We start from the raw sequence: 27354 nt of genomic DNA, 5'->3' as shown, positions 1-27354 counted from the left end.
CCAGTACTTCACTGGTAACAGAGGATTTGCAGATCAGTAAGAGCTGAGCTACTCTGCTCCAGAACACTTGAACATTCAGACTATAACAGACCACCAAAACAAATGGCCTTTTTAAGAGGCAAGATGTTACCTCTAGGATCGAGTAGTCAGGAAACATTGGCATGTAAAAAGGGAACGTACTTGAAGCAGGGATCAGGGCTTATATCTGTACACATTTGAGACGAGCTACTAAAAGGCTCTTACCTCCAGGTTCATCTACGTGCATGAACACCATGTCATCATTTGCTGCCAGAATAGAATAGAACTGTTCCTGTCCCACAGAGGGGAGCTGGGCCATGCTCCACGTGTCCCCTTGATCTGTTGACACATGGATCCTTCTTGTTGTATCCTGCAATAAATATGTCAATATCTATCTTTCAAATTTTCTCTCAAGATGCCATGTTCATGGACATGAATAGGAACATTTTTAATAGTTATAATTATTCACTTCCCCACTGGGTACAATTGCAATGAATGGTCACAGTACCAATTACCAAAGCAATTTCTAACCCCTTCCAGGCAATGGGAAAATCCATTTTAAATAAGGCTATCTTGGCTTTTTCTTTGGCTCTTTCATTCTGGCATGATCTCCCAAACTCTGATACTCCATATCCTTCAAAATAACTAAGGGTTGGATGGGACTATTAATTTGTTTTTATAGCCATTTGGTCATACTTGCTCAAATAATTTTTAAAATTATTACTGCATGAAAGTTTGGTCCTTTTGAAGGGCTGGGGATACAGCTCAATGGTAGAGAGCTTTCTTAGCATGCAGGAGGCCCTGGGTTTGATACCTAGTATCTGCCCTGCCACATGGTTCCTGGTATAACTCAAAGAATTAGAAAATTAAGGGGGTAGAAAATGGAGATGAAACCTATGCTTGGGAGATAACAGGGAAGTCAAGATGGGACATGCTTTTAAGGAGCTCTCTCAGAGTAGCCATGTAATGAAGGGAACATGCATGGGCTGAAAAGAGGCCAAGGAGGGTCAAAAATTACTATAAGGAAACTGTATTCAGATGGTGAACAAATCTATTAAGAAGGTAATTTAAGCCTCTCTGATAAATAGGTTAAAATAACTACTAGATACAATTAGCCATGGCATGAGAATTAAGCTCCAGGCCTTTTTTTTCGGGTGGAGGGCAGTAACTGGGGATTGAACTCAGGGGCACTCATCCCCAGCCCTACTTTGTATTTTATTTGGAGACAGGGTCCTCACTGAGTTGCTTACTGGCTAGCCATTGCTGAAGCTGGCTTTGAACTCCTGATCCTCCTGCCTCAGCCTCCTGAGCCACTGGAATTACAGGCCTGTGCCACTACGACCAGCTTCCAGGCCTCTTTAGGTTAAATACTTTTTAAAGTTCAATGATAAGTACATTTAATTTATTTGATTTATACTGAGATGTCTAATTACTTTGAATCTTATTCTCAATGTTATAGATAGAAACTAGAGTTATAAAACACACAGCAGAATTTTAATTCTGTAAACAGTAGTACAAGAAACTAAGGAGGCTACTGCTAGAATCTAACAGTCTGATTTCCACCAGAGTTCTACCACTGGGTGACCCTACACAAGTTACTCATTTTTTCCCCCTATAAATTTGAGATAATAGTATTAGCTTCAGCCTGAGGGTCTGTTCCCACACATGCTGTTCCTCCCCATTCTCCCCCTAGATGTCTGTATAGTCCTACTCTCACACATTCAGATCCTAGCCAGGCCACCTTGACCACCCAGTATGCAACACTGCCTTGATTCCTGCTGCTGTTTCCTTACTCTGCTTTAGACTACTATGCAGATTTAAATATCTGAATACACTTAGTATTTATTTCCCCACTTGAATATAAGTTCTGAGAACAGAAAATTGACCTAATTTATTCACTGCTATATTTCTAAGACCTAGAATAGAACCTAGCACATAGTAGATACTCAATTGGTGTTACCTATTTTTATTTTATTACTATTATTGAATAGTATTTTGTTGCTATGATTAAGTAGATGGCTTTTTTTTTTTTTAAAGATATCCATGTCTGACTAAAGTTCAAACACTGATCTATATATCCCCCCAATTTCATATGGTAACAAAAGACCAAAGTGCAGAGCAGCCATGAGGTCAATCAGTCTCTGTAAACAGAATCACCCCAAACTTTAAAGTGATATTAAATATTGCAAAGACAAGAAACTCTGTCAGTACTAATACTACTAACAGAGTACTATAAGTAGTAAATGGAATCTATATGAGGTAGTATATTTGCAGAAATGTCAGACCCCAAAGTGAAAAGGCAATACCCACCTTATCAGCCATTACAGAAGCAAAAAGGAAACGCCCCCCAAGACCAAATGAGTAGATTTTCACACCAATGGTTTTGAAGCTTTTTCCCAAGTCTGAAGTTCTCCACAATTCCAGTGCCCCAAGATCAGCTTCTTAAACAAGACAAAATATTAATTAAAATTTCATTTACTGGTGAGCCTAGTTCAAAACAGCTGCTTTAGAATTGCTCTTAGTTTTATAGAAAAGCATTCTAAATCATATGCATGCTAATTAAGTAATAATACAAACATAATATAGCATCAGACTCAGGGAATTCACATTTGGGTTTATTTTGTACATGAAATGTTTTATGCTGGAAGGAAAGATAGAATTTTCTCAATTCCTATACAGTCACATAAAAACAGCACAGTCACAGCATCCTGCTTTCCTTGTCCTCCTTGTTCTCCTCCTCCTCTTCCATCCTATTAATGCTGGGGATTGAACCCAGGACCTTGCACATGCTAGGCAAACACTCTACCACTCAGCTAGATCCCCAGTCGTTTTTATTTGTTTGTTTCTGTTTTGTTTGTGGTGTTGAGGATTGACCTAGAGACCCTGCACATGACTAGGCAAGTGCTCTAACACTGAGGTATATCCCTGATATTTTTTTATTTTTTATTTTGAAACAGGGTCTTTCTAAATTGCCCAGGCTAACTTGAACTTGTGATCCTCCTGTCTCAGCTTCCCTGTAGCTGGATTACAGGTGCCTGGCCAGTCCATGTTCTTTTGCAGAAATCATAATACATTTCAATTTGCTATTGTTTATAGCTTAATATTTGCTTTATACAAATTCATTGCTAAAATTAAGTATACTGCCTCCATGTTCAGCCTATTTGTGTGTGCATGAGTGTGTGTTTTTGAGTGTGTATGTGTGCTGCAGGGGACTGAACCCAGGGCCTAGAGCATCTAGGCAAGTGCTCTACCACTGACTATTACCCCAGTCCTAACTGACATTTTTATTTGATATGGGCACAGTAGTAATTTGTAATGTAGTAATTTGGTTGTACTTTCAAGATTTAAAAAATCACTAACAGGTCTCTTTAGCTATTAAAATGTCAAGAGAATGAAAGAAACTTGTTTCTACATCACACAACCCAGAATATTCTACCATGAATGGATAACAGGACGCTCTTTCTGGGACTAAAACATACTTACTGCAGGAGCCATTTGCATAGGTGGTAAAGAAGATGATGTTCTCTGATCCCCTATAAGGAGGTAAAGATAGGAAAAAGAAATGGTTTAAGGCTGTTTATGGACTGTGTCAATCTTAGTCACAAAGTTCATGGCAAGTCTAACAAATGTCACCCACAGGCACCAACTGACACAGCTTGCTGTGGTGCTATGCATCAGTTTCTCCTAAGGCCCACCAAGCTCCCCAGGGCTTGGCCCCATGTTTTTCCCAAACGATTATGAGGGCTCATCCAGGCAGCCAAAGTAGTCTATTTACACTCTCCAAATCTGCCTCTTGTGTCATACTGTTTCCCCCCTAAAATGCTTTTCTCTCATATAACTGAACTGTACTCTCACAATCTCCCCCTCACAAGCTCAAGCTTAAAATCTAGCTCTCCTATGAAGTTTTTCTGTCATTCTAACTGGAAGGCTTCTTTGCTGCAAGTATCTAGAGTAGTAGTTTCTCAACCAGGGGTGATTACGACTAATATTTGCTTTTCATGAATACACTGGTAAAATTAGACATTTGGCAAAGTCTGGAGACATTTTTGGTTGTCACAACTGGTGTGGGGGGAGTGGGAAGGAGTTGTTACTAACATCTAGTAGGTACAGGCCAGGCGGGTTGCTGCATATCTTATAACAGAGCAAAGCCCTAATAATGAGTTATCCAGTCCAATATGTCACTAGTGATGGGGCTGAGAAATTGCCCTCTACACCAGCCACTTGACATTCACTGTTTCCCAGTTGGCTCTGTTAATTGCACAGTGTGTGCCTCATCTCTCCTACTACACTTGTTGGCTTCTTCAAGTCAGGTACTAAATTTTATGCTATGTTACTTCCTCATAGAATTCAGCTTGATGCTTTGTATGAGCTAACTAATTTAGTTCTTTCATCTCAAATAGACAATAAGGTCAGGGGTTGAGTTATTTAAAATGTAACTTGCAAAAGGAGTTTGCAGGGAACTCGATTCAGACCCTGATATTACTTAGAGATGACTACAAGCAAAAGATACTGGGTTTGACCATGTTGTTTCAGGACTTCAGGTATCTAGGTAAACCCCTAGAAAGCAAATGTCTAAAAAGTGAGTAGTCCAGTTATCATATATTTAGAGTTAAACAAAGTAATGGATTATTCAAAGTGAAAAACTTACATAGAATTCAAAATATCACTTTAACATAACTTTTTCATTTTAAAGATGCATTCTAAGGATCAAATTTTCTATAGTCTTAAACATGTACTACATAATTTAAATCCAACAGAAGTGAAACAATTTGTTAACTTAATTACCTTAAAAATTACTTTGTTCATGATAAGACAACATGGTACAAGCAAAATTCATTAAAATACATGAGAGAAAATACAGTATGTGTACCATAGCGTTGCTGTAAAAACTTCATTGAAAGCATTTCTGGAAAAGGTTCACCTTTTTATAATTTAAGTTAATTTTGGTTGACATTCCAAATGTGTATTATACATTTTCCTGATTGCCAAAGTAAAGTACATTAAACTCTTCCTTGTGATTATAGTTCATCGTCAGGAACATCACTCATATCAAACCATAATACAGTGTTCCTATTAGAAGTTACTGAAGTATGTGTCCTTTCTTGATCTAGCACTGAATAATTTCATACTGCTACATGCTCTAAGTTTTGTCTGTTCTCTTCGTTTTTCTGCCTCCTTCCAGGTTTCAGGCTGTAATTCTAATGCTGTCATGTGCTTGTTGCCAGCAGCCACTAGCTCATCTCTGGCAGCAATCTGCTACAAACTGAGAAACCAGATTAACAATTTTGTTGAAATTAGTCAAAGGAAAAGAAGAAAGAGACTCTGAACAAGAGTCTGAGCCTAATCAGAATTTTGGAGGTAAATTTTTTTTCCAGTTGTTGATGAACCTTTATTTTATTTATGTATATGTGGTGTTGAGAATTGAACCCAGTGCCTCACACATGCTATACAAGTGCTCTACCACTGAGCCACCGAGTCCTGTAAATTCAACTCTCTTTCAACCATCCCCCCACATTCCCCAAACAAATTCCCTTTTGCAGAAAAGGAAAAACTAAAGACCAGAGAGGTTAAGTCACTGTCTAGCAGCAAAGCCAGGTCGGAACCAAGGTGACTTGACTCCCAAATAAGAGCTCCCTTGAGCTTGTCATCTCTACATAGGCACCTGTTGGGGGCATGGCATCCTGCCGAGAAGAATACCTGATGGGGGCATGGCATCCTGCTGAGAAGAGTACATTCCAGTGATCTGACAGTGTGCCTTTGGCAGTCTGGAAGCTCTTTCAGCTTTCCTCCTGATTCCTTACTATGTTCCACGTAACTGAAATGGATTGCTAGATAAGGGAGTGTAAATCTGGGTGCAGAGAAGAATTTGTCCCCAGACTAGAGTTGTATTTTATTATGTTCCCATTGATGTCACCACTTGCAGAATAAATCTTTTGTAGACAGCAGCTACTCAGTCATGTGTCTTGTTTATATTCTATCATTAAGGGGGACTAAGTCTTCTTTTCCAGCACAATAGAAGTTCCTCTGGGTTGAGATCTATGTCATACCCTTCTCTCCCTTATGGTACCCTGAAGAGCACTTGGCACACAGTAAGTGCTCAATATTTATTCATGTGACTTTTGGCAGCATTATCAGGAAAGGTTTAGGGCTATGCACAGATGGAGTCTTCTGTTACTCACCATTTGGCCAAACATACTGCTTTGTGGATTTCTTCCCATTTTCCCCCAAAATTCTTGGACACCCACAGGCCATTCTGAAAGATTATAAATGACTTATCAAAATTCCAGCTTTATCCTGTGCAGCTGCTTGTATGACCTTTAATAATTCATATTCAATCATACAGGACAGTAAACACATTCTGAGGCTCCATTAGAGCTGCCTGAGCTTCACAGTCACACACATGGTTCATCTGGGCTCCTTCAGGGTCTTGAGAGTTCAGAATAACAAATGCATATGAAGCACCCACTATGTGCCAGACACTGTACTGAATGTTACACAGGAGATACAAAGATGAATAAGGCATACTCCCTACTCTCAAGGAGCTCACAGTTTAACAAGGAGCATTGATAAGAAGGTCAATGCCATGTGGTAAATGATATGGAAACAGTGGTGTAGAAGTGGAGAGAAGAGGAAAGCTGCATCAGAGTTTCTAGAAGACAGTTGCACTCACTTTGAGATGAACAGCGTAACCAAAATGAGGCAAACAAGGAGATGAGATTTTGCTGCCCCAAGGTAGACTAGTGTTGCAAAGGCAGGAAGGTGAAAAAACCCTGGAGCGTGTGTAGGGAGCTCAAAGTCATTGAACATCAATGGAGCACAACTTTCGAGGTGAGGAAATGCAGAGCTAAGGCTCTGGAAAAGGATGAGGGCCAGCTCACAGAGGGCCTCCTCGTAGGTCAGGCACCCTATGTGAGGTGCTCTCCACAGGAGGGAGGCTCTACAGTTTCCCTTTCTTAAATGGTATACTTGGATGAGAATGGGAAAGCTGGATCTCAGAAGGTACCAACTGAAAGTAGGACATGTGATAAATAACTGTCACAATTAATTCAATTAAGACTTAATGAGGGCCAGACAAGGTGTTGCATGCCTATAATCCCAGTGGCTCGGGAGGCTCAGGGTGGAGGGTCAAGAGTTCAAAGTCAGCTTCAGCAAAAGCAAGGCCCTAAGCAACTCAGTGAGATCCTATCTCTAAATAAAATACAAAATTGGGTTGGGGATGTGGCTCAGTGGTTGAGTGCCCCTGAGTTCAATCCCTGGTACTCACCCCACAAAAAAGTTAATGAGGATTTCAACCATAGCCTTAAGCAATAGGACTAGGAAGAGTTTAGAAGCTAGAATGGAATTAAATGACTTTTCCTATAGAGTAGTACAGGTATGGGTATGCATGAGTGCCCCTGAGTGCACACGTCTTAAAGTCAATCACTCTGGGTTTTGGGTTGGGGTCTAGGATGTAATGTTGTATCATTAATTAGCATAAAGATTAAGGGAAGAAGAGTACACCTGAGAGAAGGGCATGGAAGAAGTTCAGTTTCGGATTTAGTTTGAGATACCTGTGTGACATCCAGCTAGATACCAGGGAGGCGAAATAGGACTCCAATGCCCTACAGGGAAACCAGAGCTAGAGATAAGTAACAGTTAAACTGTAAGAGTGGAAAAGATTGCTCAGAGCAAAACAAGCAGGGGGCATTCAAGGGTAAGTTGAAAGGTATTTAAGAATGAGACCAACATGAATGATCAGAAAGGTAAACAAAGGGAATGATGTCACAGAGCTAATCCAATGGGATTCTTCAAAGAAGGAATGGCAAATACTTTGAAATGCAGCAGACTTAATAACATGAAGACTGACAACATCAGTTATATTGACAACATGAACTAACTGAGCTCAGCTTCAGTGGTAGTAGGACAGAGATGTCCTGGTACAGATGAAATTGAATGGAGCTGATCTAGACAGAGTTCATCTCTATGCTCCTCGCCACTCTTACCCACCATTCTTCAATTTCCCCCCTCCTCAGGTAATATTCACCTTACAGCATTTCTAATTTACCCTTAACTGGAAGAAATTTCAGGTTAAAAAAAAAAAAAGATTGTTTCCATCCCTTCCTGAGGATTACCTTGTTGTAATGTGCTTGAGATACCTGGAGATGAGTGGGTCAAAGGGAAGATCTGGGGTTGTCTATTCTCATGGAGGTCTTGTAGTTCCCCAGTAGGGACTTTAGCTCAAGCTGCTGGAAGCTAATTTCTCTAAGATCTGAAGTACCCCAGCAAGCCCTTCATCTGGCCTACCTCAGCATCACCTCTACTCAAATATCTCCCCACCAAAGACTCAGCACCTGGACCTCTCTTCTGTGCCCTTCATCCTCCACATGTCACCTTTTGCCCTGTCTGCCTGGTCCACAGTTGGTGGTCTTGTTTCTGACCCAGAATAGTCAGCACAGCAAGGCTCTTAAATTTTAGAGTGCAGGCCCAGCTGGGGAGCTAGATAAAAACATGAGTCTCTGCAAGCAAAAGTCATTGTTTTACTGTATCTGGGTTGAGGCTTAGGGATTTGCATTTTAAACCCACTTGTCAGATGCTCCCATCGGATGCTGCTGCTCAGCAGACTATATCAAGTGCTAAGACAAGGAAAGTCACAGAAGTGTAGAGTGTAATTTTGACCATCATAGTCTGGTCACTCAACCACTTGGTGCCCCTAACTCCAGGTTTGGAGACTGGTCCTCCAGGACAGGAAAAGCTGAATTTGCTCCTCAAGGAACTTTCAGAAGACAGGTGGGACAATGTGTGAGGAACACTGGTTTCTGGGAATAGTACAGGAATATGATAGGGAACACAGGGATTTGAGGGTTTGGATACTTAATACATGAAATGTCAAAGGCAGAAATCAATACATAACTGAGGAATTACCAAAAAAAGAACAAATATACAAAGATGTGGTTTGATCATAGGAAAATAATAACAATACCAGGAATTTGATGATTTACCTTTGTCCCTGGTAGCATAACAATAATTAATTTTTTTAGTTCATTTCTCCAATACACATTATTTGCTTAAAAAATTATAATGGCAACATACATTATATTTACCTGAATAGACAGCACACAGAAATCATATCTTTTATCAAACAGGAAAGAAAAAGTTAAAAATATGTATTTTGTGTGTAAGATCACACTGGGAAAAAGTCCAACATAAAAGCATTAGCTATAGTATCCTTTTAAGACAGTCTGTTCTTAAAGTATAAAAAAGTAACAGGAAAGCCAAGTTCCTCAACTGCACTCACCTCAGTGCTGAGGGCTAACAGGTAATCAGAATTCTGAGGGCTATACATCATCTGAGTCAAAGGATGAAAAGGGAGATCTGTCTGCACAAAGTTCTTGGCAAAATCTGATGACCTGAAGATTCTTCCTCCACGACTTCCTCCAGATACCTCTGCTGTTAATATCACCTGACCAGGAAGAGCAAAGATCACATGGAGCACAGAAAGTTCCTGTGCCATTTTCACTAGACATTAAACTTCTTAGATTATATAAAGAGTTGTTGCTCCATTCAACTTCTTAAGTCTTAAGTCTTTTTATAAAAAATATTTTTAAAAATATATTTTTAGTTGTAGATGAACACAATACTTTTATTTATTTATTTTTTATGTGGTGCTGAGGATCTAGCCCAGTGACTCACACATGCTAGGCAAGCATTCTACCACTGAGCCACACCCCCAGCCTCAAGTCTTAGTCCTAAAAAAAAAAAAAATCTGAATTGAGATTTGTCAGTTTCCCAAGAGACTAATGTTGTCATGGGGAGTAAACATGTAATGCTAAGTGACTGTCACATAGGTAGGAAGGTTTTGGTGCATCTTGGACAGGGACCAAAAGAAAAGACCTATGTACTTAAGATTCTTTTGTGATTGACATTAAACTATGCCTAGTTTTAAAATTCAGCAATACTAAACTAAATATAATATTGTGTATCTCTGGATCATTCCAAAACTAACATTGGACAGCACAGTATATGTTATTAGGTACCAGTTTTATAGATGCAAGAATGAATCTCACCTTTCCAGAGTTCTCTGGACCAATAGCCATGCCGAATTCAGTTCGAATGAAGGTGTTGTTGATGAGATGTGTAATATCCTTAAAGTTCTTCCCATAATCCTCACTGAGGGGAAGAAAAAAAAAAAAAAGGCAAATTTAGAGGGTGGCAGTGATGGATATTATTGGGTTCATATTTAGCTTCATTTCTTCCTTATCATGACTTTTTTCCAGTGGGGGCCTGATTAGTCAGTCAGAGAAATCCAACTCCTTCACCAGTGATGGGTTCAGAAATAGGAAAGTGACCTAGGTTGAACCAGTGAGACAAAAAGGGAAATTTTTATAATATATAATTACATATACATATATATATATATATATATGTATATATATATATATATAAAAGCACACACATATAAATATGTAATTAGTGTGTGTGTGTGTTGCTGGAAATTCAAACATTGAAACCTAGGGCCTCATACATACATACATGCCAGGCAAACTCTACCACTGAGTCACATCTCTAGCCCAAAAAGGGAAAGTTTGAGAGTCTTTTAAAAAACACTTTTCTGCCCCAGATAACCACTTACTGAAATGGTCCGCTTCCCCTTAGACGAGCTGTTCTCAATCAGAGTATTTCTCTCCCCCAGGGAACATTGGTAATGTATGGAGATAGATTTGATATTCAGAGTTCAGATGCTACTGGCATCAAGTGGTGGTGGTCAACAAGGCTGCCAAACATCATACAATGCTCAGGAAACAGTCCCACAAGAACAAAAGAATCATCTGTACCAAAATGTCAACAGCACTAAGGTTGAGAAGTCCCAACAACGTAGTATGTGAATGCAAAGCAAAAAATGGCTAGTCATTTTGCAAAGAGAAGGCACAAATGAGGTAATTCTGGGATTCTAGAGAAGCAGAGCCTAAGACACTGGATTGCAATGGCCTTGAAGCCTGTTCTTGCTCCGTGTTTAGTTGTGAGAATCAATAATTCCCTTGTTATTCAAGCAGATTGAGTTGGGAATCTGCTATATGCAGCCAAAGGCCTCCTAACTAATCTGTTAATCCATAGTACTTAACTACAAATCTGTAAGTTGAGTAGTAGGGGTCTTGATGTTTTTTCCACTAAAAGTTACTATCCCACATAAATTACAGTTAGGAAAAAATAACCATCCTCAACTCTTGGTTTCTCAAAGCTTTTCCCAAAAGTTCATTTCAATAATACCTTTGAGTTCAGATTTTAAGAAATCTAACATGAGCAAACAACTAGGAGTTGACAGGTTTAACATAATGTATTGCTCTCTTAAAACAATAATGAAATGCTAAATCTTCAATTTGTTAAATTTAAGTATCTATCCATGAAGATCACAGTGCATTGCAAGTTAGTTGCCCACACAGAAAGGTAATCTGCAGTGGTCCTCACAATAGAATTTATGACTTAAAAAGATGGTACAAATTTTGGTTGCATCTTCACTAAATAAAGAACCAAGAATAACAGAACATGAGAGATGCAAGGAATTGAGGAGAATGGCTTGTTTAACTCCCTCACACGAGGGAGACACTTTATCAAAAGTCAAGTAGTTAATTAAGGACAAAATTGAAACTACAGTCCTTTTCTCTTAATTCTTACCCCCAAATTACAGACTACTTTTAATTATCTATGAGGTTTTCCTGGGGTTTTCCTCTCTGCCTACGGCTTGTGAAAGTACAGTATAGATCAGTTAACAGGAAGCTGGAGATAGGAGGGACACGTTGATGTCCATATGTGTAGGTCTTTGGTAGTATGCTAAAACAATCTGCGTATGTCTTCAAGTTGTCCAAATGACTCCTCCTCTCCAGAGAAAATTCCTGGATCCATAAAATAAGGATTGGGCACCACCCAATAAATTCCTATAGAGCCCTGATTTTGGCTTTTGAGTACAAGATCAGTTCTTATCCTCTTGACAGCCAGCAGGAGATGTGCATAAACAATTCCCAGCTCTGCAGGATCCACATCAGCAGCAGCCAGACAACCTTCCTAGGGGTGGTAGCAGTTTGACTATCACTGTTTTACAAATTTCTCCTCGTTTATGGCACCCCCAGGGAACCTCCACAAACCTGCTGGCAAGCCTGCTTGCTTTCTAAGAACTTGGCACAACAAACTCATCCCTGTGCCCTGCAGAAAAATAGGGCAACATGAATGAAACAAAAAAAGTCACGTGTGGCAACCCTGTGGTAGTCAGTGAAACAAATGGAGAACCTGCTAGGGGTTAAATAAATAGGGTTTTGTAAGGATACTTCGGGCCTGGAGAGATATTTTAACATAGCATTTCATTTGAACATACCTTTGTTTTCTATTAGCATAAGTATGCATATGGCATGCATAACAAAGAGGAAATCAATAATACACCCTGAAAATTGAATCCACTTTTCAAACTCCATATGATAATTAATGGAATTATACATAGCAGTCAAGTGATGAGTTATTAAAACCCTGTGAAACCATCTTTTAGAAAGAAATCTTTTTAATAACGATTCTATGCATCAACCCCTAATATCTGCTCATTTAGGTTACCAAAAATAATGATCGCTTTTGTGGGTATCTGTGGTGTAAACATGCACATGTTTACAACTCAAGATAACAATGCTAAAACACAGATGTGTGAAATAGAGCTTGTCTTAGTCCATTTGGGCTGCTATAAGAGAATACCATAGCCCAAGTGCTTTAAAACCAACAGAAATTTATTTCTCACATTTCTGGAGGCTGGGAAATCTAAGATCAGGGTACTGGCAGATTTTGTGCCTGGTGAAGGCCTACTTCCTAGTTCACAAACTGCCATCTTGTCACTTGTCACTGTAATCTCATAAGGCAGAAGGGTCATGGGAACTCCTTGGGTTGGTCTCTCTCTCTTAAAAATATTTTTCTTTTCTCTCTCCCACAAATCCCATACTAGAGATTGAAATCAGGGCCTTGAGCATTCTAGGCAAGCACTCTACCACTAAGCTACACACCTAGCCCCAGGGAGTCTCTTTTATAATGGCACTAATCTTTTTGGTGAGGGCTCTGTCCTCACAAATATTTATCACCTCCCAAAGGCCCCGCCTCCTAGTGCTATTGCATTGGGGGCTAAGACTTCAACATATGAATTTGAAGGGGAAAAGTAGACTAATCTGCCCTTGTCCCCCCCAAATTAATGTACAGATTCTCACTTGCAAAATACATACATTACATCTCAAGAGCCCTTAAAGTCTTAACTCTTTCCAGCATCAATTCTGAAGTCTAAAATCCAAAATGTCATCTGAATATTATCTAAATCAGGTATAGTTGAGTCTCAAGGAATGATTCATCATGAAGAAAATTCCTCTTCAGCTGTGAATCTGGAATCAAACAAGTTATTTACTTCCAAAACACAGTGGCAAAACAAGCATAGCATAGACTATCCATTCCATAAGGGTGAAATGAGAAAGAATAAAGGAGATCCCAGATAAGTCCAAATCACAAGGCAAAATCCAAGAGATATTAAGGCTTGAAAATAATATTCATTCAATATTCTATTCTCCACATCCACCAAGCTGGTGAATCTGCCTGTGCAGTTTTGCTGGGCAGAGGCTGGACCCCCAAGTCTCTGGGTGACCCTGAACACATGGCCTTGGGTAGAAGCCATCTCTAAATGAGAACGGTAACTCCTCCTAACCTAACCCAAAATTTGAAGCTGAGGCAGCAGCCTTGATGATTTCTGAATTTCTTTGGGGGTCATTCTTCCCTTGTCTTGAAAAATAGTGCCTATTAGCTGAATAGCTCTATGGTCCCATCCTTTTAAACTTGAGAAGTCAGGCAGCCTTCATTTCATTCTGTCTCCTTCCTCTTAAGTTCATACTGGTAGTTTTTCTGCTGGGTGGTTAATTAAGTTTATGGTTCATACCCATACTCATCTTATCAAATGGTCTCTTGGCCACTTTCTTAGTTTTCATGATTTTTGCAATATGGGTAGACTAAGAAACTTCCAAATCTTTAAGTTCTGCTTCCTTTATGCTTAAGAATCCTGTCTTCAAATTCTTCTTCAAGTTTCTTCTCAAATTTCACTATCAGCTGTCAGGAGGAGCCAAGCAACAGCTTCAATATCTTGCTCAGAAATTGCTTCAGCTAAACTCCCAATTTCATCACTTGCAAACACTTCCTTCTATATAACACTATAACATGAACACAATTAGCCAAGTTCTTTGCCACTTCATAACATAGATTGCCTTTGCTCCATTACCTAATAACATGTGCCTCCTTTCTGTCTGCAACCTTATCATAGCAGCCTTTAGCATTTATATTATCACCAACATTTTGCCATGGATTACAAACACACTGGCTAAGACAGAAGTTCTTTTCTACAACTGTCCCTCTTTTTGTCTACATCCTCAATAGAATCATTTAAAAAATTTCATTCACAGCAATCTAGGCTGTTTGTAACATGCACCTGGAAACTCTACCCATTTTCTCTATTCCTTTTGTTCATTTTGCCATGAATACTTATTCACTATGAATTCAACATAAAAGTAACCAAGTTGATAACAAACTCAAATTACAGCATTATCATTTTCACTAATTGGAAAAGTTAACACAATTCATCCCCATTCACACGTTCTGTATTTGCAAATTTGCCTACACACTTAAATTTATTTGTAACCCCAAATTCAATACTCATGGTGTTTTCACAGTCATTTGGAGACACTGGCAAGGCAACCAAGGATTTGAGTCGCATAGAACGTACATTCCCAGTTGAGGTCAAACAAGATGATGCTCTGCCTTCCTGTCTTAGCTTTTATACTGCAAACAAGTATCCTATTCATGGACCATTTAGTGCCATATTTTTGCATTTTTGTAGGGTTTTTTTTTTCCCTAATGATTTTGCTGTTTAAAATAGCCCCACATGTAGTGGTGATATGGTTTGTGTTCCTAAGCACAAAGACTTTGGTACATCTCATGGAGGAAATACATGAGTTAAACAAGCTTCATCTGGGCGAGAGTTATAGTGCTTTTGGTCAAGAACTCAATTTTAATGAAGCAACAATATCTACTAAATAAAGTATCTTTAGACAGAAACACACATAAAACAAGGTTATGTATTGATTGGTTGACAAATGTGACCAGAGATTTGCAGAAAACTAACACTTTATTTTCTCTACAAGCAATGGTTCAGGTTCACTAATTCTGTGTTTGTGGCAACTTTACAGAACATAATAACTATCATAAATAATAAGAACCAGCTCAATTGAGACCTCCAGTCAAAAGAGCAATAGGGAGAATGCAGCTTATTAAAGTGTGCCAAAGGAATCCTAGACTTGAAGTAGCTGCCAGGTAACAATGGCAGAATTTGAACCCACACTAACCTTAATGCCCACTACTTTCAGTCACTTTGTTTTCTGTCTGATGCTACCTTGAATTTTAAGTATTTTGTTGTGTTTTATCATTACTGGAAAATTTCATATTTTCTGTAGAAATTCTGAAAATACAAGTAGAAAAATAAGCAGAATTACAAATAAAATCATAGAACTTTTAATCAGAAGGAATATGAGTATTTGGTGGGTTTCTTATTTTGCTTTGACAAGATAATTCTAACAGTATAAAACAAAGATGCATCAAAGGTGAATCACCATCATCATGCATTCAAGTGAACTTTTTCTTTTAAAACAAGCAGTAAAAGAAATTTTGTAAATGGAATTTATGTTAGCTGTAACTGAAATATGCAGTCATTGATAATAATCTACTGCAGTGAAACTGACCTGAGCATATCATTAAAAAGGCTGCATGTTGGACTGGGGTTGCAGTTCAGTAACAGAGCATTTGCCTGCTTGCCTAGCATGTGTGAGGCCCTGGGTTCAATTCCCAGCACCACAAAAAAAAAAAAAAAAAAAAAAAGGCTACATGCATGCAAGATGGTTTAATGAAGCTGGCTAACTGAAATAGCAGTTTTCTGCCTGCTATATACTTAAGCTATCTTTTTTTTTTTTTAATCTGAAGCAATATCCTGAAAAACTTATATCATAGAATAAACTTTGATATGAAATCTTAGAGATTCCCAGATTAATTTCCAAAATTTAAGTAACTCTCAAGAGAAAATGAAAACCAGAAATAAAATAATCCAGTAGTTTTGTGTCAATTAGGTGCAGAATTTTGATGTAGAAAATGTATGTTTGCATGGCCAAGTTCACACACTGAGAAGTTAGATTCAAGAGGCCATAAAGCAAAAAGATGCAGGATATCTTCTAGTTGCAAAACAAAACAAACAAATAAAAAATTATCATCTGAATACTGGTTTATTTTTCAACTTCATATTTGCAAGTGAGAGACAAAGGTAATTAACAAGCTATTATACAAATATTCCTTAACAGAGAATCAAAATTTATACAACTTAAACATGATTTCCTTCAATTAAAGGTATTAACAATATTCTCTCAATTTTATCTAACCATTAATGCCCTTGGGACTTTATTAGCTCCCAAATCCAACAATTCTTCTTCAAAGCCTAAAGAGAAGTATACTCCCTCTAACTGCACAGGTAACAGGCGACTTCCTTCTGTTCTTGCAAACCCTTCTACTTTACTACATGTAGCAGGTGGCATGTGATTAGCTATATTTTATTTGCATTCCTAATAAACCTTTGGCTGTATAAGATTTAGTACACAAAGGTAATCTAATAAACAATGCAGAAAACTAGAAGAGTCTTCAGAGTAGATTTGGTGGGCTTTTATTTTTTATTTTTTCTAATTTGGCAACAATAGCATATTCAGAACTTGTAACTCGTTTTAATTAAACTGTCCCCTTCCGTTTTCTTTCTTCCTTTTTTTTTTTGGTACCAGGGATTGAACACAGGGGTGCTTACCCACTGAGTCACATCCCCAGCCCTTTTTATTTTGAGACAGGACCTTGCTAAGTTGCTGAGGCTGGCTTTGAACTTGTGATTCTCCTGCCTCAGCCTCCTGAACTGCTGGGATTTCAGGCATATGCCACCACACCGGGCTCCTTTCTCCATTTCTGAAGCAAGGACCCCATGACTAATGTGTTCAACAATGTGACTCACTTCCAGGGAGGCCAGCCCAGTTGGAAAAGCAACAAAGCATATTTACAGTATTCACCTGAACTCTGGAAGTAGACAGGAATCAGGTTTCACTTACTTGGAGGGAAGAGAGAATTAACATTCAAAGTGACTCTGGTTAAAACACAACAGTACTGCTGTACAACATGAAGATAAAGAACTCTGGTAACATCATACTGAGTCAGAAACAAACGGAACTGCTCTCTAGTAAATTATATGTTAGTAAAGGGGCTCTCACAAGAACAGACAAATATAGGATGAAAAATGGCTGAGTCAGATGGGGGTGAGTATTTAAACAGTAACACAGTAAGACTAGTTCTTATTTTGGTTTTGGTTGTCTTAAAGTAGGCATGATATTGAAAAGCAAAAGGATGGGTGAAAAAAATTCATGAAAATGCTTTCACTCTCATAGGTCTGCCTTAGGAAACTGTTAGGTCCAATTTCAGCTGCATGATCAAAGAACAACGTAGAGAACAAGAAGTGAATTGAGAAGGAAAGCAAAAAAGCGGTTGAAGCATTAGGTGTGGAAGATAATTCAACCTGGAGAGGGCAGAGTTTTTAAAAAACCCTTCAAATCATGTAACCATTAATCAGAGAGGAGGCATTCATTTGCTACTAAAAATTGAACTGGAAATGAGCATCCCCTATAACACAAATATGTATGATATTAATCACAGTAACATTAGTTACTGTGAAAGAACTAGCTGTAACTGTCCAATGCAGTAATGATTAAGAAGATTATGTCCATCCAAAAAAATGAGGGCTTACTAGAAGAGGGGACTGTATGGGCACTGACTAACAGAACAGGTGCAGCTCATAAGGCCAGGTGTTAGTAACATCTACACAGTGGCAGGGCTGGAGCAGAGTTGTGCATATGTAGAAGCTGTGGAGGTATTTGGGGCAATCACTTTTTACCAACTGGCACAGAAGGCTTTCAGTTCATTTTAACAATTGGTACAGCAGTGCCAGTGCATGATGGTCATGTGCCATCCATAGCCACTGGCATGTAGCAGCAAACAGCACCAAGCTCTTATTCCATGCCAGGCATTGCAAAGCATTCCTTGCAACACTGAGGTGGGCATTATTACTGTCCTTTTACATAGGACAAAAAAGGCTTAGGAGGTTAAAATGACTTGCCCAAGTTCATTTTGATTGCAAATGACAGTGCTGGGATTCAATCCCAGGCCTGCTTGCCAACAAAACTTGGCAGCTTCCACACTGCTTCCCAAGACTAGATAGCCAAATGATGTAACAGTAAAGAGGAAAATCAACATAATTAACTGTAAATAAACTAAGATTATACTCAGCATTAGGTGAATTTCTTTCTTGATGTTAGAATTTCCAAATATTATATTATGATTATCTTGCTTTTATAATGAAAGATAAGTTGGCAAGGAAAGTCATAACATGAGGAGAAATTTTATAACACAAGGATTCTTAAATACTAGGAAGAGTTACTAAAGTTACACATTTTTCCCTTCCCAAACAGGAGACATTTCATCTGTCTGAAATGATTGAACTACTGTTCTAAATGAATAAACAATGTCACCTATTATAGCCCCTTCTAGCACTAGGATTCCATAATACATTGTCAATTCTACATCAAACAAATAAAAATATACTATTAGTCTAAAGATTATAGAGAATCCAAGGCATTCATTTATTAACACTTGTTGCCAGCTGACCTGTCAGTCATTTGATAGATGGTGGAGCACCACAAAGTGGTCCAGAGCCTTGCCTTCATGGAGCTTACAGTAATTCAAGATGGCAGCTCTTTCTCGGCCTAAAGGTCCACCTACCTATTTTAAGCCAACATTACTGTGTTGAAGAGCACAGAGCTCTGGCTCCAGACCCAGCAGGCAAGGATCACACTTATTTGGGAAAGGAGGTTGGTTTGGTTTACTTCAGAGCTTCAACATGGGTTCCCTTCCACCTGGTCAAGACCAACAGTCAAATAAAGAACCCTTAGAAACCAACATGGCCCCTAGAAAACACTCTGTCCCTGGGGTAGTTTCTGCATCACCTGCTGGGATGCCATGACTTCTTTAGGTCCCTAGGGGCGGGGGGGGGGGTGATGAAATTGACACAAATTTGAGGGAGTTAACTCTGCTCTTGAGTCTTACTTTTAAGGAAAGAACCTATTATTTAACCATTCTATACCTTGGAGGAGACAACTCTTAAGATGTGAATGTTATCAGAACACAGGTTCCTGCTATCATTACTGGTGTGAACTCTACAAGGCACTTTGGTAGGTTTGACCTGAGAACTTCCTTCTTATGTAGAAACAGTTACCTGACAATCTCCATCTAATATAGGAACAATTTTTTAGGCCTTAAAATGTTCAATAAAAAAAAAAATTTGTCTAGAAGGTACAATGAAAATTTTCATTTCAGGAATATAAAAAATCATTCTATACTCATAATAAATAGATGTATAAAAATCTGTACTACCTCCTGCAAATAAGTATCTATGTAAATTAACATTCACATGCACTCCTTAGACCCTTCATCTTCCTTCATTGTTCTACCCCTGCGTCAGGTGACCTCATCTCTGCAGCACTAGTTCCCTTTTCATACTTCTTTAGGTTGCTAAGTAGACATTAAAAAGTGGGCTGAGTGTGACAGTTTGGTGAAAAAATTAAGATGGAAAGAAGATCTAAATCAACATTAGCCTCTACGGTGTCCTCTACTTGCATTCTCAATGTGTTACTTAGTCAAATGCCCCTAAGGTGTTGGTCATCTCACCTTCGATATAGCTTGGACTGTTCAGAAGTAATAATTACCAGTGGTACATGGAAGGTAGTCAAGACTAGTATAACCTGGAGAGAGACAAAAGCATTTCGTCAATAAGAAAGATACTTGGATTACACGCTGATATGTGATGGGATTAAACCACACCTGATAGGCTGCTGAAAGTCCCATTGTGTAGCATACTACATGCCAACATATTCAAGAACCAAGAAGTACCGAGTCACTAGGACTTAACAATGACTGGGGAAGTCCTCCACTCATTTCATTGGGATGATCCTCCTGGCCTACACTTGAAGCAGTGAGGCAGAGCTATTCAAATACACATTACGATAAGGGAAGGATTTAACTACTTTGTATCCAGAATATCATAAGACATTCTCAGGCAAGAATCATCTCTTTTATTATGTCTACAGAGGCTACAATACCATGGATGCTGTTAGACAACTGTGAGACAGACATATTTATATATGTATGTATATATATATATATATATATATATATATATATACACACACACACACACACATATATATGTATGTATATATGTTCTTCTGCTGTTAGTTCTCCATAAAATTCCTTTTATAAATAACTTTTTCTACAAAAATATTCATAAGAAAGAGATGCTGGATAGATTAGTACAGGAGTCTAGGGAGTCTCAAAAAGTGATATAATAAGAAAACTTAGAGATATACCTATCTTAGATAAAGGGTTAAATCATGGAAATTAGGGTCTAACAAATCTTAGAAGAAACTGAGACAAGTTGAAGGGAATTCTACTGGAAGTTTAAAAAATAATTAAGCTACAACTTGCTTTCCAAACCACAATTTTATTTCTTTAGGCTTCTGATATGGCTATCATGTGCCTCCAAGTTATGCTACATGCACTACTGGAACACCAGGAGGCATGTGACATGGCCCCTCAGGGTATCCTCCTCATGGGAACCAGTTGCACACTAGGAGGGAGAAGGTGCTTCCATTCCTCCAGTCCTGGAAGTACCTCCTTTTGTCGGCACAGGGAGAGTGGATGTAGTTGAACAACCATGGGCCCACAGATGCCACAGTCCTTCAACATAACTGTGGGAAAGGACACAGGGAAAATGCAGTTTGGAGGGAAAACGCCACAATGTGCAATGTTCCCTTTTCTGTTTCTACACAGGGGCTTCCCTTCTTAGCACACAGCATTCTTTTCCCTTTCTTCTTCTTCCTGCACTTCCATGCTAAGGAGCCACCAAAGTCCATCTTCCTACTAAGGAAAAAGGGAGTCTTAAGATGGTCCCAGTTCTAAAGCAAAACCAAAACAACTACAGCTTCCCGAAAATCTGTCCCATGATCATGCACTCTCTGAGCCTGCACTTTGCAGTTTCAGAAAGTAATGATACTTAGTGGTTAAGACCCACAAGTCTACATCTTTTTGCCAGACTGAAATAGAATCAAAATGTTACTTACCCCACTGCTATCTCCAACCCAGGACAAGGATACTGAGCCCCTGAGATCATCAAACACATGCTATAAGGGGAAAAAGAAATGAAATTCCTTTAGAAAGGTATCCTCTCTCCTTCAATTTTTGACTTCCTTAAATAATTCAGAACTTTATCACTGTTCAGAGTAATTAAGTTCATAATTATAAGGAGACATGGGTTTCCAGAACAAAATTTGGGAGAGATGGGATTTAATTATTTAACCTGGATCACAAATAACTTGGAAATTTAAATTCTCTCTTACACAAAGTAAGCCAAGCAGATGAGTTTTCTTCACTGCACCAGATGGGGAAATGGGATAATCTAATTGCTTTCTCCAACAGAACTAAATATAAAGATATGGCAAAGTATTCTTAGGATGCTTTAAAACAAGAGATCAGAGCCCACATTGACAGACATAATTATAACCCAATCAGCATAATTTCAATTTTTCTAGGCCATCTTCACAGTATAACTGAATAGTTAGTAGCTGCATTCCTTTTGCTTCTAGTCTAACACCAAAATGACAAGAGGCAAAAGCAAATGACCTTGTTTCATTTTTATTCAATAGTAATATTAATAAAATAATATAATAATAAACCTTACGAGAGCTGTGGTGTGAGTCAGGAGGCAAAAAAGAGAGTGTATTGTTCAAAATATGGTACATATGTTAAAATATTATTGTAATTATTGTTGGGGTGCTTTTGAGTTTTTTCTCAAATGTATAAAATAACATAACCGAATATGGTGGCACATGCCTGTAATCCCCCAGAGGCTAGGGAGGCTGGGGCAGGAAGATTCTAAGTTCAAAGCCAGCCTCAGCAAAAGCAAGGCCCTCAGTAACTCAGTGAGACCCTGTCTCTAAATAAAATACAAAATAAGGCTAGGGATATGGTTCAATGGTTGAAGTCCCTGAGTTCAATCCCCAGTACCAAATACAACAACAACAACAAAAATAAATAAATAAATAAATAAATAAATAAAATAATATACATATCCATTATAGAAAACACAGACATATAACAAAAGAAACATTATTCATAGTTCTACCATTCAGAGATATTTCAGATATGTATAGTCTTCTAGTCTATATCTTTTTACCTTATAAAAAATAAAAATTCCAACAAAGCAATAGCTTCATTTGATAAAAACGGCCACCATATAGAAATTATATACTACATACAGCGTATATAACAAAAAGTGAAGATCCCTCCCCAAGCCCTGTTTCTATTAATAATTTAGTTTACATTTCTATTAAATGTTGGTGATTATGTTTTTCTTAAGACTATGTCTCAGGTTTTTAAATCTTAAATATGTCCTGCCCTCCCAAATATGAGGAGCTCATTATAAGCAGAGGATGTAACTTTATATTTCTTGGTATTCCCTATGCCTATCATAGGGATACTCTGCACACTCAATAAGCATTTGTTGAAAATGCTTATAATATATCCTTCCCAAACCACAAACTCAATCTCAAAACAGAATACATCTATAAATGGTGGGATGCCAGTTACTTGGTCACCCAAACCACCAATCCCAACAGAGAAGTCTGAAAAGAGAGAACTCAAAACACGAATTGCTTAACTTATCTTCTGATTTTCTCTTGTGGTTCCCCTGAGTCCACTTATACTATTCCCCTCCAGGTGGGAAGTGCCTTTGAGGTCAAAAGACCCTCTTATACAATCTTTGCAAGTAGTACCATGAGTGCCTCACACAGGGCTTGCTAAATAAATGCTGGTTAATTCTCAAATGCTCAGGCAGAGCTTCTTTCTCATAGTCTCTGTAGGACAGAAGGGCTATTCATACATGTAGTCTTGCCAAGCATCTAAGGAGCAGGGCTGTGAGAGACTCCCGGAACCAAAGCTTACACACTGACACAGCAATGTGTTTTGTAAGATATTTCACACAAAGCAAGACCACATGTTCTCTTGAGTAAGAAAACAGTGTCTGACATTACATCAATGAGTTCCTTGAGGAAGAGTAGGAATATCCAGAGCTACCACAAGCTCTACCAGTCATGTAAACATAGGTTATTTTTTCACAGAGGGTTCTGGTCATAAAACTGACTAGGGTGGATGAAAAATTCCATTATATGTGGTTCTTGAGCTCTTGGTTATCTTGATCAGTCCACAATATAATCTGTCTTGAGTCAATGAAGTCCTGTACCTTATACTTCTCAGGCAATGCTCTACAGACCTGACCTTGTCAGTGCACACTTGGATCACCCAAATTTTCCTACCTTTCAATCATAGAACAAGCACTAGTACTAGATGTCACTAGCAATCCTCTGCCTCACCTTAACAACTGAGACAATAACTGATTTCATTCATGATCCAAAGAGGCCCTCTAGAAATGTAGGACGGACTACCCTTGACCTTCTATACCATTTCCTCCCATTAACCAATTAACATTAGATTTTGAAAATGTACAAACTCATTAAAAATTTTTTTATCTACCTAGAGTAAATGTAACTGACTTGTTATATTGCAATCTCTAATACACCTATACTTCAGTAAAAGACAAAATGAAATCAGAACAGTATGACCAAAGCTCAAGTGGAAAAAGGTCATGTAGAAAGAAGACATGTCCAGGAGAGATGTGGGACTAAGAGTACAGAGTCAATTCTACCTGTTGGATAGGAGAAGGAACACAGATGTCCAGGAAAGGGTGGACAACATTTTTATGGTTAGGAGACAGAATGCATTAGTGTCAGCGAAAGTTCATCAGTTCTGATCCTTAGTTGTTTATCATTTTAACACAATGTGCACTTGTCACTCTACATTCTAGCATCATTTTACATCTTTTGAAAACTGTATTTTAATTATAACAACAAGAACCCTAGCTGACCCCCTCACTATATCTGAAGCTCATCTGGTTCAGGGGTTGAGCCTATACATTTTTGCAGTAACTTATAGCCTCATATGCCACAGGCGCTCAACTAATATTGAATCCATTTTCTTTAAGAACCATTTGGAAAGTCCTGAAAAGGAAGATGAAGTGAAAAAATACAGCCAGACCCAGTTAACTTCCCCATGACAGAAATCAGTATGAAATTTAAATATTCTATTCTGAGAAGAATTTTGCTTCTGGTCAAGAGGAAACAGCAGGGATCAAATTTACTCTCCTACCTGAAACAAGAGAACACAGAGAATAGAAGCCGCATGCAGTGGTGTATACCTTTAATACCAGCTATGTGAGAGGCTGAGGTAGGACAATTGCGGGTTCAAGGTCAGTCTTAGCAACTTAGTGAGACCCTGTTGCAAATTTTTGAAAAAATAATAAAAAGGGTTGAAAATATAGCTCAGAGTGCCCCTGGATTCAATCCCAAAACTCCCTTCCATGTACTTAAAAGAAAAATAAAAAGTACAAAATATATGAAACAAGTTTTCAAGACACTGGACAACAAGCAGTGAAGGACAACGATCCCTAGAAGATAGGAAACAAACATAAGAGGATCTTAGAATGGCCCCAGCTTACTATCTGCAGAGAATTTCCAGGCCACAGTGCAGGGAAGAGAACTCTAGGCAGAGCACAGAGGTCTCCCTAAACTGGTGAAATAAAACTAGTGTGGGGAAGCCAAAGAGGTCAGCGTTCACCGGATAGAAGACTAGAGAAGAGAGTTGCAAAGAAAGAGAGGGGGTGCTATGGATTGAAGGTGTTCCCCAAGTGTTCATGTATTGGAAACTTAATCCCCAAATTCATATGACATCTGGAGATGGGGTCTTTGGGAGGTACAGAGACCTATTTTAGAAACTGAGGATGAAACCCCATGATGGCATTAGTGGCTTTAGAAGAAGAAGAAGAGAGACTGAGAACTAGCACACTTGCTCTATTTCACCCTGCGATGCCCTATGCTGCATTATGAAGCAGCAAGAAGGCCCTCACCAGATGCTGGGGCCATGCTCTTGGACTTCCCAGCCAACAACTGTGAGCTAAATAAACCTCGATCTTTAGTCTTTGTAATTACCCAGTAGTCCATTTTAGCAACAGAAAACTGACTGAGACAGGGGGATTCCCAACCATTTAACCAAGTATCCTGCTGAGTACTGTAAGCACATGCATGTGAGGAAACTACCTGAGGCCTGAGAAAGAATCACCTGACAGGATTAGAGAGAAAAGCGTCTGGACCTCACAAGGGACCACAGTGATTCCTGTTCCCAACAAGCACAGTAGAAAAACTTCACGTTTCAAGGGAATTGAGTAGAGTACTCAAAAATGTTTACCCTAAAGTAAAGAAAAATTAATTCTAGACTAAATGCTGTTCTGGTCCGGCTTTAAAAAGCTTAAAAGCAAGATCAAAAAGAATCAAACTGTTTCCAAGTAACATAACTGCATTCCAGAACAAAGTTCAGGAATATTTATAAGAGTACTAAAATATCTAGCACTCAACAAGATAAAATTCACAATACCCAACATTAAATAAAAAAATCACCCAGTATGCATGGAACAAGAAAACAGGACTCACAATAAAGAAAAACAAATCTATCAAACTGACTCAGAATAAACACAAATAATAGAACTAGTAGGCAAGAACATCAAAATAGTTATAACTATACTCCATATGTTCAAAAATTAGACAACACTGAGTTTGTTAAATAAAGATATGAAAAAGGACCCACATTGGACTTGTAGAAATGAGCATTACAATGTCTAAGATGAAAAATACAGTGGGATAGGATCAGCAGATTAGACAATGCAGAATGGATTAGGAACTTAAAGAATACCAATAAAAACTATCCAAAGTGAAACAAAAAAAGAAAAAATAAACAGTATCATTGAGCTGTATAAAAACTTCAAACTAACACACACACACACACACACACACACACACACACACACACACACAAATTGTAGGAGACTGGGGAAGCAGGGACAGAAAAAATGAAGAAATAGTAGCCAAAACTTCCCCAAATTTGATGACAAGTATAAAGCCAGAGATCCAAGAAGCTCACAAACCCCAGGCTCAAGCAACATGATGAACAGGCTCATCATATTTCAAAATGTGTGAAACCAGTGATAGATAAAAATCCCCCAAACATCTGGAAAATGTTCACATACAGGGGAGTTAAGGGGCAGTGAACTTTTCCTCAGAAACAATGAAAGTCAGAAGAGAATGCAGAGCTGGGTCTGGTGTTGAGCACCTGTCCTCCCAGCTGCTTGAGAGGCCAAGATAGGAGGACTGCTAGAGCCTACAAATTCAAGACCCGCAGAGGCAACATAGTAAGACACTGTCTCAAAAACAAACAGAAGACATTGGAGCAGCATCTTTTAAAAACTGGCAAAAACTGTACATTCTGAATTCTATACCCAGTGAAATCTTTAGAAAATGCAGGTTCCAAAAAAGAAAAGTTTTATTCTTTTGAATTTGTCCATTGTTCCTCAGAATTGCACGTTGGGTGTTTCTTCTTGAAGCCATGATGGAGGGCCTACACCAGTGCAAAAGACCTGACGGTCCAATCTTTCTGTAAAACCAACCATTCTAGTCCCGAATTATCACAGCTCAAAGTGATTCCCTCTTCCCAGGTTATTATTCTCCAGCATTTTTCCCCAAGAGCTGGGATTAAACCCAGGCCCTTGAACATGCTATTGCATGAACAGGCAATTGCTCACCACTGAGCTACATTCTCAGCCCTATGCTATGAATTCTTACTGGCAGACATCATAATGTGGTATAGCCATCAGGTCCAGCACAAGGTCTTAAACATTTTAAGTGCTCCACAAACATATCCATAAAAGTCTACAGTATTCACAAATCCCTGCTATCAACATTATTGATCTGTGTATAATCTTCCTTCTACCATAGTTACCATGGTATCAGTAAAAAAATGGCTGAATAGGGTTTATTTCTTTGCCCTCTGAGCCAGTCAAAACACTGTTAAATGCTATTATGTGTCTTGGGTGTTCACCCATACAATGATGACTTTATTCCTCTCCTTTCCACCATAGTTACCGTCAACTCTATATAGTTAAAAACTGGCAAAGATTTCTTAAACACAAGGGTGTCTAGAGGTATTGGCCAGGGGTAGACTATACAGAAGAGAAATGCA

The 27354-nt window shown here is 38.6% G+C and overlaps 1 protein-coding gene across 2 annotated transcripts in view; it reads right to left on the bottom strand.

The window, feature by feature from the left end:
• The window catches only part of Sort1 (sortilin 1), a 64615-nt gene that overhangs the window by 19893 nt on the left and 17368 nt on the right, over positions 1 to 27354 (bottom strand). The window contains exons 2-9 of one of the 2 annotated variants that reach the window (XM_047540455.1): positions 21297 to 21356; positions 19846 to 19919; positions 10062 to 10164; positions 9293 to 9457; positions 6198 to 6271; positions 3502 to 3551; positions 2329 to 2459; positions 244 to 388 (exon numbers count right to left, since the gene is read on the bottom strand). In XM_047540455.1, the coding sequence (XP_047396411.1) occupies positions 244 to 388; positions 2329 to 2459; positions 3502 to 3551; positions 6198 to 6271; positions 9293 to 9457; positions 10062 to 10164; positions 19846 to 19919; positions 21297 to 21356 (802 nt within the window). The remainder of the gene's footprint in view (positions 1 to 243; positions 389 to 2328; positions 2460 to 3501; positions 3552 to 6197; positions 6272 to 9292; positions 9458 to 10061; positions 10165 to 19845; positions 19920 to 21296; positions 21357 to 27354) is intronic. The other variant, XM_047540465.1, reaches the window with a different exon arrangement.

The sequence above is a fragment of the Sciurus carolinensis genome, chromosome 1, assembly GCF_902686445.1.
Source record: "Sciurus carolinensis chromosome 1, mSciCar1.2, whole genome shotgun sequence".
Taxonomy (NCBI): Eukaryota; Metazoa; Chordata; class Mammalia; order Rodentia; family Sciuridae; genus Sciurus; species Sciurus carolinensis.
Note: the sequence above shows the minus strand (reverse complement) of the source record. Positions and strands in the feature narration are given on the sequence as shown.